The sequence below is a fragment of the Corylus avellana genome, chromosome ca1 (genome assembly GCF_901000735.1).
Source record: "Corylus avellana chromosome ca1, CavTom2PMs-1.0".
NCBI lineage: Eukaryota > Viridiplantae > Streptophyta > Magnoliopsida > Fagales > Betulaceae > Corylus > Corylus avellana.
This window is the reverse complement of record NC_081541.1, coordinates 46,565,262-46,579,459: the sequence shown is the minus strand read 5'-3', so window position 1 is coordinate 46,579,459 and position 14,198 is coordinate 46,565,262. Positions and strand designations below refer to the sequence as shown.

The window sequence follows — 14,198 nt, the reverse complement described above, 5'->3', positions numbered from 1 at the left end:
AAAATATAAGACCATTGAATTTAGTTTAATTTAAACAATAACCTTAAATCGCCACACTAGACCTTGTCCTGTCTAGTTGTTTTTATTTTATTAATTCACCTTTAAATCAACCCTTATTAAAAATAAAAAATAGAAAAAAAAAATCAATAATAAATTCAGAAGATAGGCTATGAACATCTTCCTCTTTTTCTTGATTGTTATTTCTGTTCTATTAAATAGATGACTTATAATTAATTAAAGGACACGAAGGAAGGAGAAAAGTAATTGAAAACGGGTGGGCAAGTGGAGTGATGGACTTGCTAACGTGTCATACATTATTACTCTTTCTTTGTTCTATGATCCGTAGTCTGAAAAGTGAGATAACACCAAAGAACAGAGAATCCAAAGAAAAAGCAGCGGAGAAAATGGACAAAGGAAAAGTTGAAGAAAAAGCAATGAATTGATTCCTTTGCCAACGTTTTTTAAGGCAGCTTTTTTTTTTTTTTTTTTTAACAAAATAGTTAAAATATTAAAAAATAATTTAAAATACACAAAATTATTTTATTTTTATTTTATAAAATAATTTAATTTTAAAATTAAATTATTTTAATTTAAAAATATTAAAAATTAATTCAAAATACACAAAATTTATATGATATGACAACTAAAAAGTTGTTAGCGGCCAGCAAAAAAACTAAAAAGTTGTTAGAATATTTTATATTTGTAACATTTCTTTTAATAGGTTATTTTCCTTTATTTTAGAATGTTTTCATTCATCTTTTTATATTTTATGTAGGATTTATTTCCTCTCTTAATTAGGTTGTGCCTACTTTAAGTTTTTTTTTGTTACTATTTATTATTTCAATATAAATAGAAAGTTATGTAATATTATTTTTATCTATTTGCTTTCACAATCTTTTCTTTCTCGTTTATATTTTATATATATTTCAACATAAAAACTTTACCTAACAAACCGGACAATTTAAAAACACAACCTTTTAAAATACATTTAAACATTTGATAAAATTATAATTTGATAATTAAAATAGTAGTTTGATCATTTAAATTGTGAATAAAAATTATGTTTTTACGTTTTTAAATTAATATTTTTGTAAAACATACTAACAACAAACAAGACTATTTTTTTGAGAGCGGTACAAGTAATCTAAAATTCACACGCTTTTTTATATGGGACTAAAAATTATCATCGGATATAAAAACAGAATAGTAGACGTAACAACGAAAGTGCACACCCACCTTCCGCTATCAAATCACATGTCGGAAATGGTGAAATCTGTCTTGTGCTTTTATTGCATACAGGAGTAAACAAGTTTCAAGCTTTCACAGAAGAATTTGGTTAATTTAAAGGACAATGCTTTGGAAAAAGAGAGATCTATTAGACTTTAAAAAAATAAAAAAGAGAGCCGTTGATGGCCTACCAGCTAAAGAAAATAGAAAGAAAAAGGAGGAAAGTAACGTGATTATAATCTCATGAACATGCTTTAGAAAAAAGAGTGAAATAATGGTGATTTGAAAAATAATGTACGGTGAACAGCAAGCAAGGGTCCCAAACAACCCATGTTCCGTTGATGGTTTATCTTTTGCTTTTACATCAAACAGCCAGCTAGGGTCCCACAAACAACCCATGTTCGTCAAAGCAATTTGATTTGTGTTGGAGTAAAACAAGTTTTGAGAGTACTACTCAATCTCATCAAGAAGAAACCCAAATACTTTCTGCTTTGAGAGTGCTTGGCTACCCTTTGCATCGTTTTTCCAGATTCATTTAAGAAAACAATGGCAGAGGCCGTCCTTTCTGCGTCACTCGGAGTCCTGTTTGACCGTATGGCGTCTCCTGAGTTGCTGGACTTTGCTCGCCGAGAGGGGCTTGAAGAAAAGCTGGACAAGTGGAGGAAAATGCTGTCAAGAATTGAGGCAGTGCTTGATGATGCGGAGGAGAAGAAGCAAGATAATGGCAGGGGCCGCAGGGCTGTGAAAGTCTGGTTGGATGATCTCAGAGACTTGGCTTACGATGTGGAAGACATACTCGATGAGTTTGCCACCGAAGCTTTGCGACAGAAATTGACTGCAGGAAATCAGGCCACCACAAGTATGGTACTGCAGAACCTCGTCCCTTCTTGTTTTACTGGTTTCAACATGAAGCTGGAGTCGGAGATAGAGGAGATCACTGCTCGATTCAACGAGATGGTGAAGCTAAAAGATGATCTGAAATTGAGTGAAAATGTTGAGAGGAGATCGTCCAGAACAAGTCAGACAGTGGCCCCATCTTCTGTAGTGACCGAAGCTGATGTTTATGGCAGGGAAAAAGATAAAGAGGCTCTACTTCAATTTTTGGTGGGCGAAAAACGTAGTGATGCTCAACTCTCTGTGCTTCCTATACATGGTATGGGGGGTATGGGTAAGACTACTCTTGCTCAGCTTGTGTACAATGATGAACAAGTGCAAAGCTTTTTTGAGCTCAAAGCATGGACTTGTGTTTCTGAAGATTTTGATGCTGTTAGGGTGACCAAAACAGCTCTACAATTTTTCTCCTCTGAAAATTGTGAGGGTAAGGATCTAAGTTGGTTGCAAGAGAAACTGAAGGCGAATCTAAGAGGGAAGAAGTTCCTAGTGGTTTTGGATGATCTATGGAATGAGAACTACCAGGATTGGACTCGTCTGCGTGCTCCTTTTGAAGCAGGGGCTCCGGGAAGTACGATTCTCATCACTACTCGCAATCGTGGAGTTTCATCAAAGGCGGGTACCATTCCAACTTACCCTTTGAATGAATTGTCAAATGATATTTGTTTGTCCATATTGGCCCATCATGCATTGGCGACAAGAGACTTCAGTGCATATCTAAACCTGAAAGATATTGGTGAGGAATTCGCTAGAAGGTGTAGGGGCTCTCCTCTGGCAGCGAAAGTACTCGGAGGCGTCTTACGCGGTAAAGTAGATCGTGATGAGTGGGAAGATGTGTTGAATAGCAATTTATGGGATATAACAGAAGTGAAAAATGAAATTGCACCGGCTCTTATGTTAAGTTATTACCATCTCCCTTCACGTTTGAAGAGGTGCTTTGCGTATTGTTCAATACTCCCCAAGGACTACGAATTTGAGGAGAAACAGTTGGTTCTACTATGGATGGCAGAAGGTTTAATTAAGCCACCCGAAGGGAGAAAGCAAATGGAAGATTTTGGTAGGGAGGATTTTCGTAATCTATTGTCGAGGTCATTTTTCCAACGATCGTTCAACGATGAATCAAGATTTGTGATGCATGACCTCATCAATGATTTGGCTCAACATGTTGCAGGAGATATATGCTTTAGAAGGGAAGACAAAGTTGGGGGTAATAATGAAGGGAAACCGTCTAGAAAGGCTCGGCATTCATCTTACTTGGCTGGTAAATATGATGGCATTAAAGAATTTGAGGTCTTTAATGATCTCATTTGTTTACGAACCTTCATGCCTTTTAAGCTTTCATCTGTAGATTATTACTTGATTCGTAAGGTTCCTTTTGAATTGTTGCCAAAATTAAGACGCCTAAGGGTTCTCTCTTTGAAAGGATACAACATATATGAGCTACCAAAATCAATTGGTGATCTGAAGCATCTAAGGTTCCTCGACCTTTCTCACACTCAAATAAGAAGCTTGCCTGAAACAGTAGGCACTCTTTACAATTTACAGACATTGATATTGGAGGATTGTTCTTCTCTAAAGAAATTGCCGTCAACGTTTGGAAACCTACTCAACTTGCGACATCTCAACATTCAAGGAGCACGTGAATTGGAAGGAATGCCTCCGCAAATCAGTAAATTAACTTGTCTCCAGACATTGTCTCATTTAATTGTTGGAAAAGATAGTTGTTCCGGGGTAAAATTGTTAGGGCCTTTGTCGCATCTTCGAGATACACTTTGCATATCCAGATTGGAAAATGTGATTAATCCTGGGGATGCAAGGGACGCCAGGCTATTTGAAAAGAAATCTCTCTCTGGGGTGTCATTTGAATGGAGTCGGAACATGGATGAGTCAAACGGCAGAGCACATGAATTAGAGGTACTTAACATGCTAAAACCTCACGAGGGTTTGAAAGAGCTCACCATCAGCAACTATGGTGGTACAGAATTTCCAATGTGGTTAAGAGCTCCTTCATTTTCTAATATGGTACTCTTGAAGATTGAAAGTTGTTCAAAGTGCACATCATTGCCCGCGGTGGGCAAATTACCATCACTCAAAGAGGTTTTCATTATTGGAATGGGCAGTGTGAAAAATATTGGTCGCGAGTTTTATGGGGAAGATTGCTCACAACCTTTTAGATCCTTGGAAACTTTGCATTTTCATGATATGCAGGAGTGGGAGAATTGGAGTCCTTGTGGAGAATTCCCAAAATTGCGTAAGCTTTCTATTAGACGGTGTCCAAAACTGATGGGTAAGTTGCCAAACAACCTTCCTTTATTAGAAAATATTGTCATAGATAGAAGTAGGCAGTTGGTGGTTTCAATTTCCAGCTTTCCAAAGCTTCGCAATATAGAAATTGAGGGATCCAAAGGTGTGGTGTGTGGAAATAAGGTTGACTTCAAGTCACTAAGGTTCTCATCTCTTTCAACAATTTCCGAATTCACATGTCAAATAGAAGAGTTCACTATGGGAGGACTGACAAATGTTGAAGATTTAATTATTGAACAATGTGAGGAGTTGACAAATTTGCGGTTAAATGACGTGGAATTACTACAACATCTCCCATCCAAATTGAGAAAAATCGAGACTACAAGGTGCAAGGCATTGGAATCTTTACCCAAGGCAATGATGGACAACAGCATGCATCTTGAAGAGGTTTATATTTCAACGTGTAGTTCATTGACTCACTTTGCAATAGGGCAACTACCTCCAACTCTAAAGCAGCTAAAGATAGAGTGCTGCGACAACATGCAGATTTTGGTGGATGGGGATGATATCAACAAATTTTGGTGGTGCAGCAAATCTCTTCTTGAGTACTTGGAAATTAGGCGGTGTCCATCCCTCAAATCCTTAACGTCAAGTGGAGAATTACCAGCAACACTTAAATGCCTCAAAATTCATGATTGTGAGAGGTTGGAGTCGATAGCGAAGAGCTTCCATGACAACTCGTCTCTTGAAGTCATTGAGATCTACTGTTGTAATAACCTTAAATCCTTACCCATGGGCATACACAAGCTCAGCCATCTAGATCATTTTTTTATTGACGGATGTCCCATTCTTGGTTACTTCCCAGACAACGGGCTGCTCCCTACCAACCTGAAAGCACTTACGATTGAGGACTGTAGGAAAATCCAAGCCCTGCCCAACTTCATACATAGCCTCACCTCTCTTCAAAAATTGGAAATACTAGATTGTCCAAGAATTTTATCATTTCCGGAAGTAGGTTTCCCCACCAACCTAACATCACTTTCTATTTATGACACTTTTGAGGGGGAATTGTCTAAGCTTACCTCTCTTAAAAAACTTGTAATTCATAGTGACTCTTCGCATCTGGTGTCCTTTCCAGAGGTGGGGCTACCTGCCTCTTTAACGAGCCTCAACATTCAAAGCTTCCCGGATCTGGAATGCATCTCTTCCAAATGCTTTCAATTCCTCGCCTCTCTTGAAAAATTGAGTATCGAGTGTTGTGAAAAGCTCACGTCCTTTTGCCAGGATGGCCTGCCTCCCTCACTCACGAGTCTTTCTATCTCTACTTGCAGAGAGTTCACGTCCTTTCCAAAGGTTGGACTGCCTCCCTCACTCACGAGTCTTTATATCTATAATTGCAAAAATTTCGCATCCTTTCCAAAGGTTGGACTGCCTCCCTCACTCACGAGTCTTGATATCGATAATTGCGAAAATCTCGCATCCTTTCCAAAGGTTGGACTGCCTCCCTCACTCGCGAGTCTTTCTATCGGTGATTGCGAAAATTTCACGTCGTTTCCAAAGTTTGGCATTTCTCCCTCACTCACGTGTCTTTTTATCGTCGACTGTGAAAAGCTCACGTCCTTTCCAGAGGATGGACTGCCTCTCTCACTCCTGGAACTTCGTATTCTGAGGTGTCCTCTGTTGATAGAACGCTGCAAAGGACGAGAGTGGTTCAAGATAGCTCACATCCCTCATGTTATGATTGATACTGAATTCTTCTACAAACTAGAAGAGGAGAGTCAGTGAATCCAAGTTTCGTTTATATGCAAGTCGAGTTTCAAGAAATAAATCCAAAGGTAAGTTTATTGCCACATCATTTCTTTTACATATTGATGGGATGTTCATCTATTACCCATAATGGTTCGAATCATGGACTGCCTATCTTCTTCCCAACAACACTTGTTCATTATCTTCTTCTTCTGCTTCTTTTTTTTTTTTGTCTAAATGTTGGCGTTGGGTTCGCTGAACGTTGCTATTCCTTTTGGGTTTGCACAACAGGATCATAGGTGTTTGATAAAATGTCGAATCGACCATGATGAGAAAGGAGGCCTCCAAATATTGAGTTTTTCATTACTATTTGGCATATTGCTGGTTATTATATATTTTACCAATCATATGTATGAAACTTGATTTTGATTATTTGTTAATGTTGGCATCCATGTTGTGACAGCAGCCATACTATGGAACATTTATCATATTCAGTAAAAGGATTGATAATATTCTACATTTAATTTTCTAGAAGAATAAGTAGTTGGATTATCCTAATGTTCATTCATTTTATTTGTTTTTTGGGTCTAAATTGGCTTTGGGTTTGCTGAACGTTGCTATTTTTGATGGGTTTGCACAATAGGATCACAGGTGTTTGTTAAATTGTCCAAGCAACCACGTAGAGAGAGAGGAGGCCTCCGAATAATTAGGTTGTGGCAGGTTTATTACAGACTTTACCAAGCACTGAGAAGTGAGACCCTCCAAAAATAGGTATGTAACTGGATTTTGATCCGTTGATAAAGTTTGCATCCATGTTGTAACTGGATTAATATTGTTCATTCATTTAGTTTTCTAGCTAGGAGAATAAGTAGAAGGGATTATACTAACATTGTATTTCCATGAACAAATTGATCCGGATTATGAATTTAAAGAGACATGTTTTACTGCTCGTTCAATTATTTTTATTTCTAAGAAAGTTTTGCTTCCAAATAGATACATAAATTATTAAATTCTATTTTAATTGATGGGGAAAATATTCTTTATTGTTGATTCTCACTTGGACAACAGTTGGATTAAGAAGTTTTGCTCTATAGGTACACATCTCTAATGATTATTTCTTCATCTTCGATGCTTGCAGATGGTTTAAAATGCTGGAGCTACCTGAAATATCCACCATGTGGAAGAGTTGTTTGTTCTTTTGTTGCTAATGTGTTGTTTTCTGTCTTTCCTAAAATGAACAACTTGTGTTGTCCTGTATATTAGAGGTGTGCAACTTTATTTTACAATATTGGTTTCCAATTTTGGTTTGTTTTTCTAGTCATTTTTCCCCCTCTTTGTATTGTTTTCTCAGTAACCAAGATGCATCAAGGACATTTTTTTGGTGATTTTTTTTTTTTTTTTTTTTTGGTTAGTGATTTTACAATGTTTATCTACATAAAAGTACTACTCAATCAAATAAACAAAGGGCTTGCTCTTCTTTACTTCTCCTAAACTCTTTGAATTATATTATTCAAATCAAAAGAATTTTTGCTGTGAATGAGAGTAAATAAATAAAGTATGAGTATGTGACAATTAGAAAATAAAATTACAATGGCATAAAAGGGATATTCTTCTTTACAAGGCACGCATTTTCAAGGGATATTTTGCATATCGAAATTGGAGAATATAAGCTAAGAGACACTGATTTACTCGGCACACAAGACTTTTAATGAGCTTTTGATAGAATGGAAGAACAATTCTAATGAACCACAAGTTTTGTTCTATATATACTTTAATTTGTTTGATGTCCCAACCATCATGAGTTTTATACGAAAAATCAGGAGTTTTGGCTTCAAATTGCATGTAGACAAAAGTATCAAAATTGTGAAACTTTGTTTTAGTAACCGTTTCAGTTTGTCTATTAGACTCAAAAATATCGATACCATTTCAATTTGCCTATAACAATGCCATCTTTGAGTTTTTCTACATAGTCCCCATTTTCATTTTGTTCTATGTGAGTTCTGATTCTTGACTAGTCTCTGTGCTGACAAGCAAAGAAGATCAAACCAATGTCAAGTCAAATAGGAATCCTCAGCAAAAGCACTAACTTGCATCATTCAAGAAGCCAAAATATATGATTTTCCTACATAACAAAACCGGTATGAAGAGAGAGGAAGCTAGTGTGGTTCTTAAACCCCCATCCCCCCCCCCCCAAAAAAAAGTACAAAAAGAAAAAAAAAAAAAGATGGATTACAGAACTCTGGATTCTGAATAATTTTTCCAATTGATGCTTTAATGCCTTGATTCCTCGCCAAATACCTCTGCGTTGCAAATTGGGCATATCTGACAAAAACACAGAAATATAAGATCAAGCCTTTATATAAATAATCCAGATCTAGGATTCTGAAAAAGTTCATCTTTTATGAGAAGATTGACTGACCTTGTTAATGTTAAGCCATTTGATGATGCAGTCCCTGTGGTAAACATGCTTACATGGCAATTTTATTTGCCGGTCGCCTCTTTTGTACCTCATTTGGCAAATCACACATCTGTTTGCAGACAATACCAATATGAACAGATGAACAGCTCCACAAAAAGTGATAGAAAATCGGGAAAGACCAATTAAAAAGGAAAATTTTGCATCAAATAACTATCTTCTGAAAGTTGCAGCAACACCTCCAATCAACACTTGGATTACAGTTGAAAACATTCCTATATTAGCAACACTATATAAGAGGAGCTTAAGAAAGTTGCTGGAGAAAACATGGTTGGGGTGCTTACTAGAAACAAATTTCCTCTCTTCTAAATGGTTGTAAATAAACCTTTCAAGTAACTTTCAAGATTTTTTTTGTGTAACAAACATCAAAACTAGAGGAGAAGAAAAAAGAGAGAGAGAAGAATGGTGTAAGTGATTCAAAGAATCCATACCCTATATTTTAACTTTAACCATATTCTATTACAATTACTTCTAAAATAGGTTATTTAAGTGCACGTAATTAATATTTTCAAATTCAAATGAGACTCGTATCTGCATTACACTTCATTGCAATTTCATGAAGTATATCTATCACATTTTTTTTTTGCAAATACTAGATATAATGTACTCAACAAGAGAAAGAGCTGTTTCATTGCAATATACCATTAAGAACTACCTCAAAACTATAATTCCACCTGTTTTTCATGTAACTTCAACAATATTTTTGAGTTTGTGTTACATATTTTCACCTACAGGCCTTTGCCAAGAAGCTTAGTTGCTGAACACCTAAACTACTGTTGCTTCAGGAAATATAAACTATGAGACGCAACACAAACAGGGTGAAACTATGAGATGCAAGCGATGACATCATCATCACCACCGAACAACCCCTAATTAAACTCAAGCAATTTGGCTGAACGCTGAAGCCATCGATGGATGACATAATATACAAATGACTTACTCCACTTCATATTGTAGGCATTTATTTTCTTAGTAAAACAAACTTCATCCACACATGTAACCATCATTGCACCAGCCTCCTGACAGGTCAAGCAAGCTAGTCTCATTCTTGCGGTTAATGTCAAACCAAAGAATAATTCGCTATCCATAGACAATTATGTCAATTTCTCCAACATGGATTGTGTAAAATATTCTCTTTATTGGAGTAGAAAGAAGAAAGCTTATTTTGGCTTAGGAAAGAAAAAACTATTTTCTAGCAAGGTAAGTTTTGATCACATATAAAAGAAGCAGATGATAGAACTGATTATCTATCACATGACTTCACAAAACTTAAGGATAGAAAAGTTCAAATGCACATAAATACTTATGGATTGCTTAAAGAAGTAGGAAAAAAATGGCATTTAATACAAAGCCACGTAAAATAACCGGATAGATTGGTCAGAATTGCAAGTTTACAGCTATAGGAGAATAAAAGTTGGCATTATTAAACAAGGCATCTATAAACAAGAATTACCTCTCTCTAGTTTTCTTTGATGAGAAGAAGTTTTTAAATCTGTACTTTGAAGTTGGAAGCAAACTGATAAGCTCCTGCGAAAGACCACGACTTTGAGTTCCAACTGTCTCACCTAAGTCAAGTAATTCCTGCACAACAGCACACAATTAATGTGCTCCAACTTCTATCCATTATGATTTCGATAATAGTTAATAGTATAATAGTATCCTACTAAAGAAAAACACCAACATCCAAAGCACCAACCATGTTTGAATGGTAATTACATACACTCATTTTAATTTTACAAAAATTCCACTTGCCCCAAACATGTATTTATTTCTAAATTCTCAATCATAAACATACATTTGTTAGACATATCTGCTGCCAGCCTTTAAAAGCCAGCCAATGGTCCTAACTCTTGAAACAAATGCATAATCTGGATTTAGGTAGTTCTATACCATATATATCAGCTTTGTGTGCGATGATAGGTAATTGTTTATGATGTGTATCACACCTGAGGTTTGCATACAAAATGATAGTTCAAAAAAATTATTATGAGGATTACCAAATAAGCTGATTGAATATCTCAATATCACAATCTCAGTTATAGGAAACAAAACACAATTAATTCATCCCTTGGATTTTGCAATATGAAAGCAGTTCTCCTAGCCCCAAAAGTACATTAGCCAGGTGTGGTTTCTCTTTAAGTATCAATAATCTCAATCTCAACTTCAAAACTTTCATGAATATAGAATTCCATCATTATTTAATGAATTAAGTAGATAAACAAAATATTTCGTGCTGCACATAAATGAGTTTAGTGCTGAACCTTTCATTTGTTTGGTGTGTGACTGCATAGGGGTTTCGAAGGGAGGGGAATAACACTTTTCTATTTCTAACAAATTTATTTCATCAGTAAAGCTAAGGTCCAGTGAAAGTGCTTCTACTGCTTAATAATAGAATATCATCATTAAAAAAATTGCAATTACTTGGTTAAAAAATATTCAAATATACTACATTGTAAGTAAAATGATATGACAAACTATATATAGCAACCTCGTAAGTCATGTTATCAGGATCAACATTGTCTTGCCATGCAGCCTGCAACAATACACGTAGAAGTTAAAATGCTTATTCAGCTTTTGGCATCAAGACAGCAGATTCTACCCAAAAGTTAGCAATTGCAATTGAAAACAAACAAGTACAAGATTCCAATTAAAAACAATAGAAATTGATAAGGGTATTGTTGTCAACATGGAACTTTAGTAGAGAAAAGAAGATGCGGATGATAATGACCTAACAGATGAGGATTTTAATGACGACCATAGGAAAAGAAGTTGCATGGAAATACAAATGGTGAAGATGCTGCAAGTAGAAAGAGAGAGAGTGATGTTAATTCATATTTACTTTGAGAATCATAAGTAGGGGATAAGGGATTATCAGCAGGGAAGATCCACAATCTAGACCCTTTCTTTTTCCTGAATGCAGATGTTAGCTCATCAAAAGTGATGCAAAGTTAGGGATTTATGCTCGGGGATGATCCAGAATCCAGAACATAGGATGTTACTTCATATTTACTTTGAAAGCCACAAAAGTAGGGTTCACAAAAACAGATTATTTTATACGAATAGATTAAAAGGTTGAAAGCAGCTCAGCGGCATAAAGACAAAATCATCTCAATTTCTCCTTTGGATAACCTCATGCACAAGATACTTTAGAACTGAGTGTGTGGGCGTGTATGTATGCACATTGATGTGAGCTGCAACTTCTTAAATATCGATAATAGATGTAATACCTAAGCATAAACGTCAATGAGAAGCAATCACCGAAAAAAAAAAAAAAAATTTGAAAAGGATAACAATCCCATAAAGCTGCATCAGCAAGCAAGCTTCCTACCTGAGAACTATTATTATTATGATGAGTTGGACTGCCTGCAAAGGTAAAGAAATAAATGAATATTGGATAATGATGGTAACTACCATATTATCAGATTAATGGCTTAAAAAATAAAAAACAGCTTCGCTTAAATGACTCAAGGACATAACAGCTTTTCTTATACTAACATTCTTCAGGGATAGCATGCACACCCATGACTGCATCTCCTTCTGACTGTGAGTGTGAGTCTGTTGTTGCAGGCTCTTCATCCATTGTCGAAGGGTATTCCCACCCACTCCTGCTGACCTCCATTCTTGCTAAATGATCATTTACCTCCGAAGGGCCATAATACGAAGAACTTCCCAGACCAGAAAACCCAAATTTGTAAGAGTTCATATTCATTGACCAATATGCACTTTCCTGGACACAGAATAAAAAGAAAACAATATTTCATCTTATGGCAGCAATTCAATTTTATGAGGAAAATACATTATATTCTAGCAAGAACCTATACATACACCAAAGAAATTTCTCACAGATGGTGTTGTAGAAAACATTAACAAAAGAACTCCAAATCAACAATTTCAATGCCTATAAACAGGCATTTCCAACAGATATACAAGAAAACTCCTACCGCCACACCAGATGGAAATGGATTTTTGTGAATCAAACATCTGAGCCTCCAAATTGCTTACGCGATATACATAGTAAAATGTTGTACCATACGACCATCTTCATCAATTAATTCGGTGCCACCCTTACCGCATCAACTTTTGTGGGTTGTAGAAACAAACAGTTACTTTTTTTTTTTTTTCTTTTTTTTTTTTTTCAATTTTCTTTCCTTACTTACCTACTGCCTAAGAATGAAAGAATGTATTTTCCAATCTAAAACAAAAAAGGAAAAATAAATGCACAAGCATGGATAACCAACAAACATAGATAACCAATCCAAATGCATGAACAACCTAATGGGACATATAACTGTAGAGATTGGACAACGAGAAATACCTGATCATGCATTGGTACAGCATGACCGTAATTTACCGGCACATGTGTAAGGTCTTCAAAGAAGTTCATAAAACTTTCAGTAACCGTGTAAGGAAAGCCAGTGTTTATGTAATGCACCTCCATTTGTCCATTCCCATTCATATTTAAACCACTGTACAGACTCCAATCAACAAACAAGCTGCAAATTACCATAAATTTTAACATAAGCAACTGTAAACTCAGTCACATATGACCCAAAAAGCAAATCAAGACAAAACAAAAAATCAAGGGATGGAATTCAAATATATTCTACGTTTTAGGCTTCTCTGTTGGCTTCAATCAAATTGCTGAGCCACTTTCAATAACCCTGCAAAAGAATAGAAAAGCAATTAAAAATCACACTGTAAGAGGTGTAACTATCAGCGGGTCTCTCTAATTCTTGAGGGTACACATTGGCAATTCACAGAGACTGAATCGGCATTTACAGCTCACTTTAGTTCCATACAAACTTTTTACCAAAAGAAATGTACTTTCTTTTTCTCCTTACACCTCCGTTTGGTTGCTGAGAAAATGCAGAAGAGGAAAAGAAACAAATTTTGGATTTCACACACCACAGAGCCAAAAAAACACACTTGTCTAAGCTGACAAGAGAAACTTTCACATTCTTCAAAACCCAAAACTACATACAACACAACATTCACAATTTTCCTTTCGTGTCATTTTCCTTTCTGTTTTCTCAGCAACCAAACGGCGGATAACGTAAAAAGTTTCCCAAAACGTTTTCTTTCATCAAAATCTCTCGTCTAAAGCTAACAAGAAATTTTTTTTTTATATATTTTTCCTGTTCCCTTGAGAAACAACACGGAACATAAATTCCAAATTTTATTATTTCCCGTTTCTTTCTTGCATTTCTCCAGTTTTCTCAGCAACCCAACCAAACCAAAAAAAAAAAGAAAATTTCCATAACAATTAATCGTAAATTAAATGGAAATTTACCAGTTAAAGCACCTTGAGAAAAAACTGAGGGCCAGGGAAAATGAAACACCAAATGAACACGGCTTGAAATTCAAAGGGAACTATTCTGCAAGTAGAGACATCAAAATTCAGCCAAGAGAACCGAAAAAAAAAATCAACAAAAAAAAGGAAAAAAAAAAAAAACTTTACATTCAGAGAGAGAGAAAGAGGACATTGGTGGGAGTTGAAGCTTTAGAACACAGAAAAATGCAGAGGGTTCTTTGTGTGTGTGAGAGAGAGTGAGTCCGAACGAAAGTGAAACTGAAAGTAGAAGGAAATGGGTTTTCAGTTTCTTTGTTCTCTCTC

At 35.8% G+C, this 14,198-nt stretch overlaps 2 protein-coding genes across 5 annotated transcripts in view; one reads left to right on the top strand and one right to left on the bottom strand.

The window, feature by feature from the left end:
* The window catches only part of LOC132191099 (putative disease resistance RPP13-like protein 1), a 27,959-nt gene extending 20,491 nt beyond the window's left edge, over positions 1–7,468 (top strand). Inside the window, exons 1-3 of one of the 2 annotated variants that reach the window (XM_059606114.1) lie at positions 1,590–6,197; positions 6,752–6,879; positions 7,247–7,468. In XM_059606114.1, coding sequence (XP_059462097.1) covers positions 1,774–6,147 — 4,374 coding nt within the window. In that variant the 5' untranslated portion in view covers positions 1,590–1,773 and the 3' untranslated portion in view covers positions 6,148–6,197; positions 6,752–6,879; positions 7,247–7,468. Of the gene's footprint in view, positions 1–1,589; positions 6,198–6,751; positions 6,880–7,246 lie in introns of those variants that run through there. The other variant, XR_009441178.1, reaches the window with a different exon arrangement.
* Positions 7,469–8,318: 850 nt separating this feature from the next.
* On the bottom strand, positions 8,319–14,198 carry LOC132175464 (E3 ubiquitin-protein ligase BIG BROTHER). Of its 3 annotated transcripts, none has more exons than XM_059587420.1 (10): positions 14,043–14,198; positions 13,875–13,959; positions 13,192–13,245; positions 12,900–13,077; positions 12,080–12,311; positions 11,913–11,947; positions 11,073–11,117; positions 10,038–10,165; positions 8,528–8,636; positions 8,319–8,430 (listed from the first exon to the last, which is right to left on the bottom strand). In XM_059587420.1, exons 4-10 carry the CDS (start codon positions 13,038–13,040, stop codon positions 8,380–8,382), a joined length of 741 nt encoding a protein of 246 aa, XP_059443403.1. In that variant the 5' UTR covers positions 13,041–13,077; positions 13,192–13,245; positions 13,875–13,959; positions 14,043–14,198; the 3' UTR covers positions 8,319–8,379. The 3 variants fall into 3 exon arrangements, with proteins under 3 accessions (XP_059443403.1, XP_059443411.1, XP_059443419.1); XM_059587428.1 differs by having other exon boundaries at positions 13,887–13,959; XM_059587436.1 differs by lacking the exons at positions 13,875–13,959; positions 14,043–14,198 and having other exon boundaries at positions 13,192–13,470.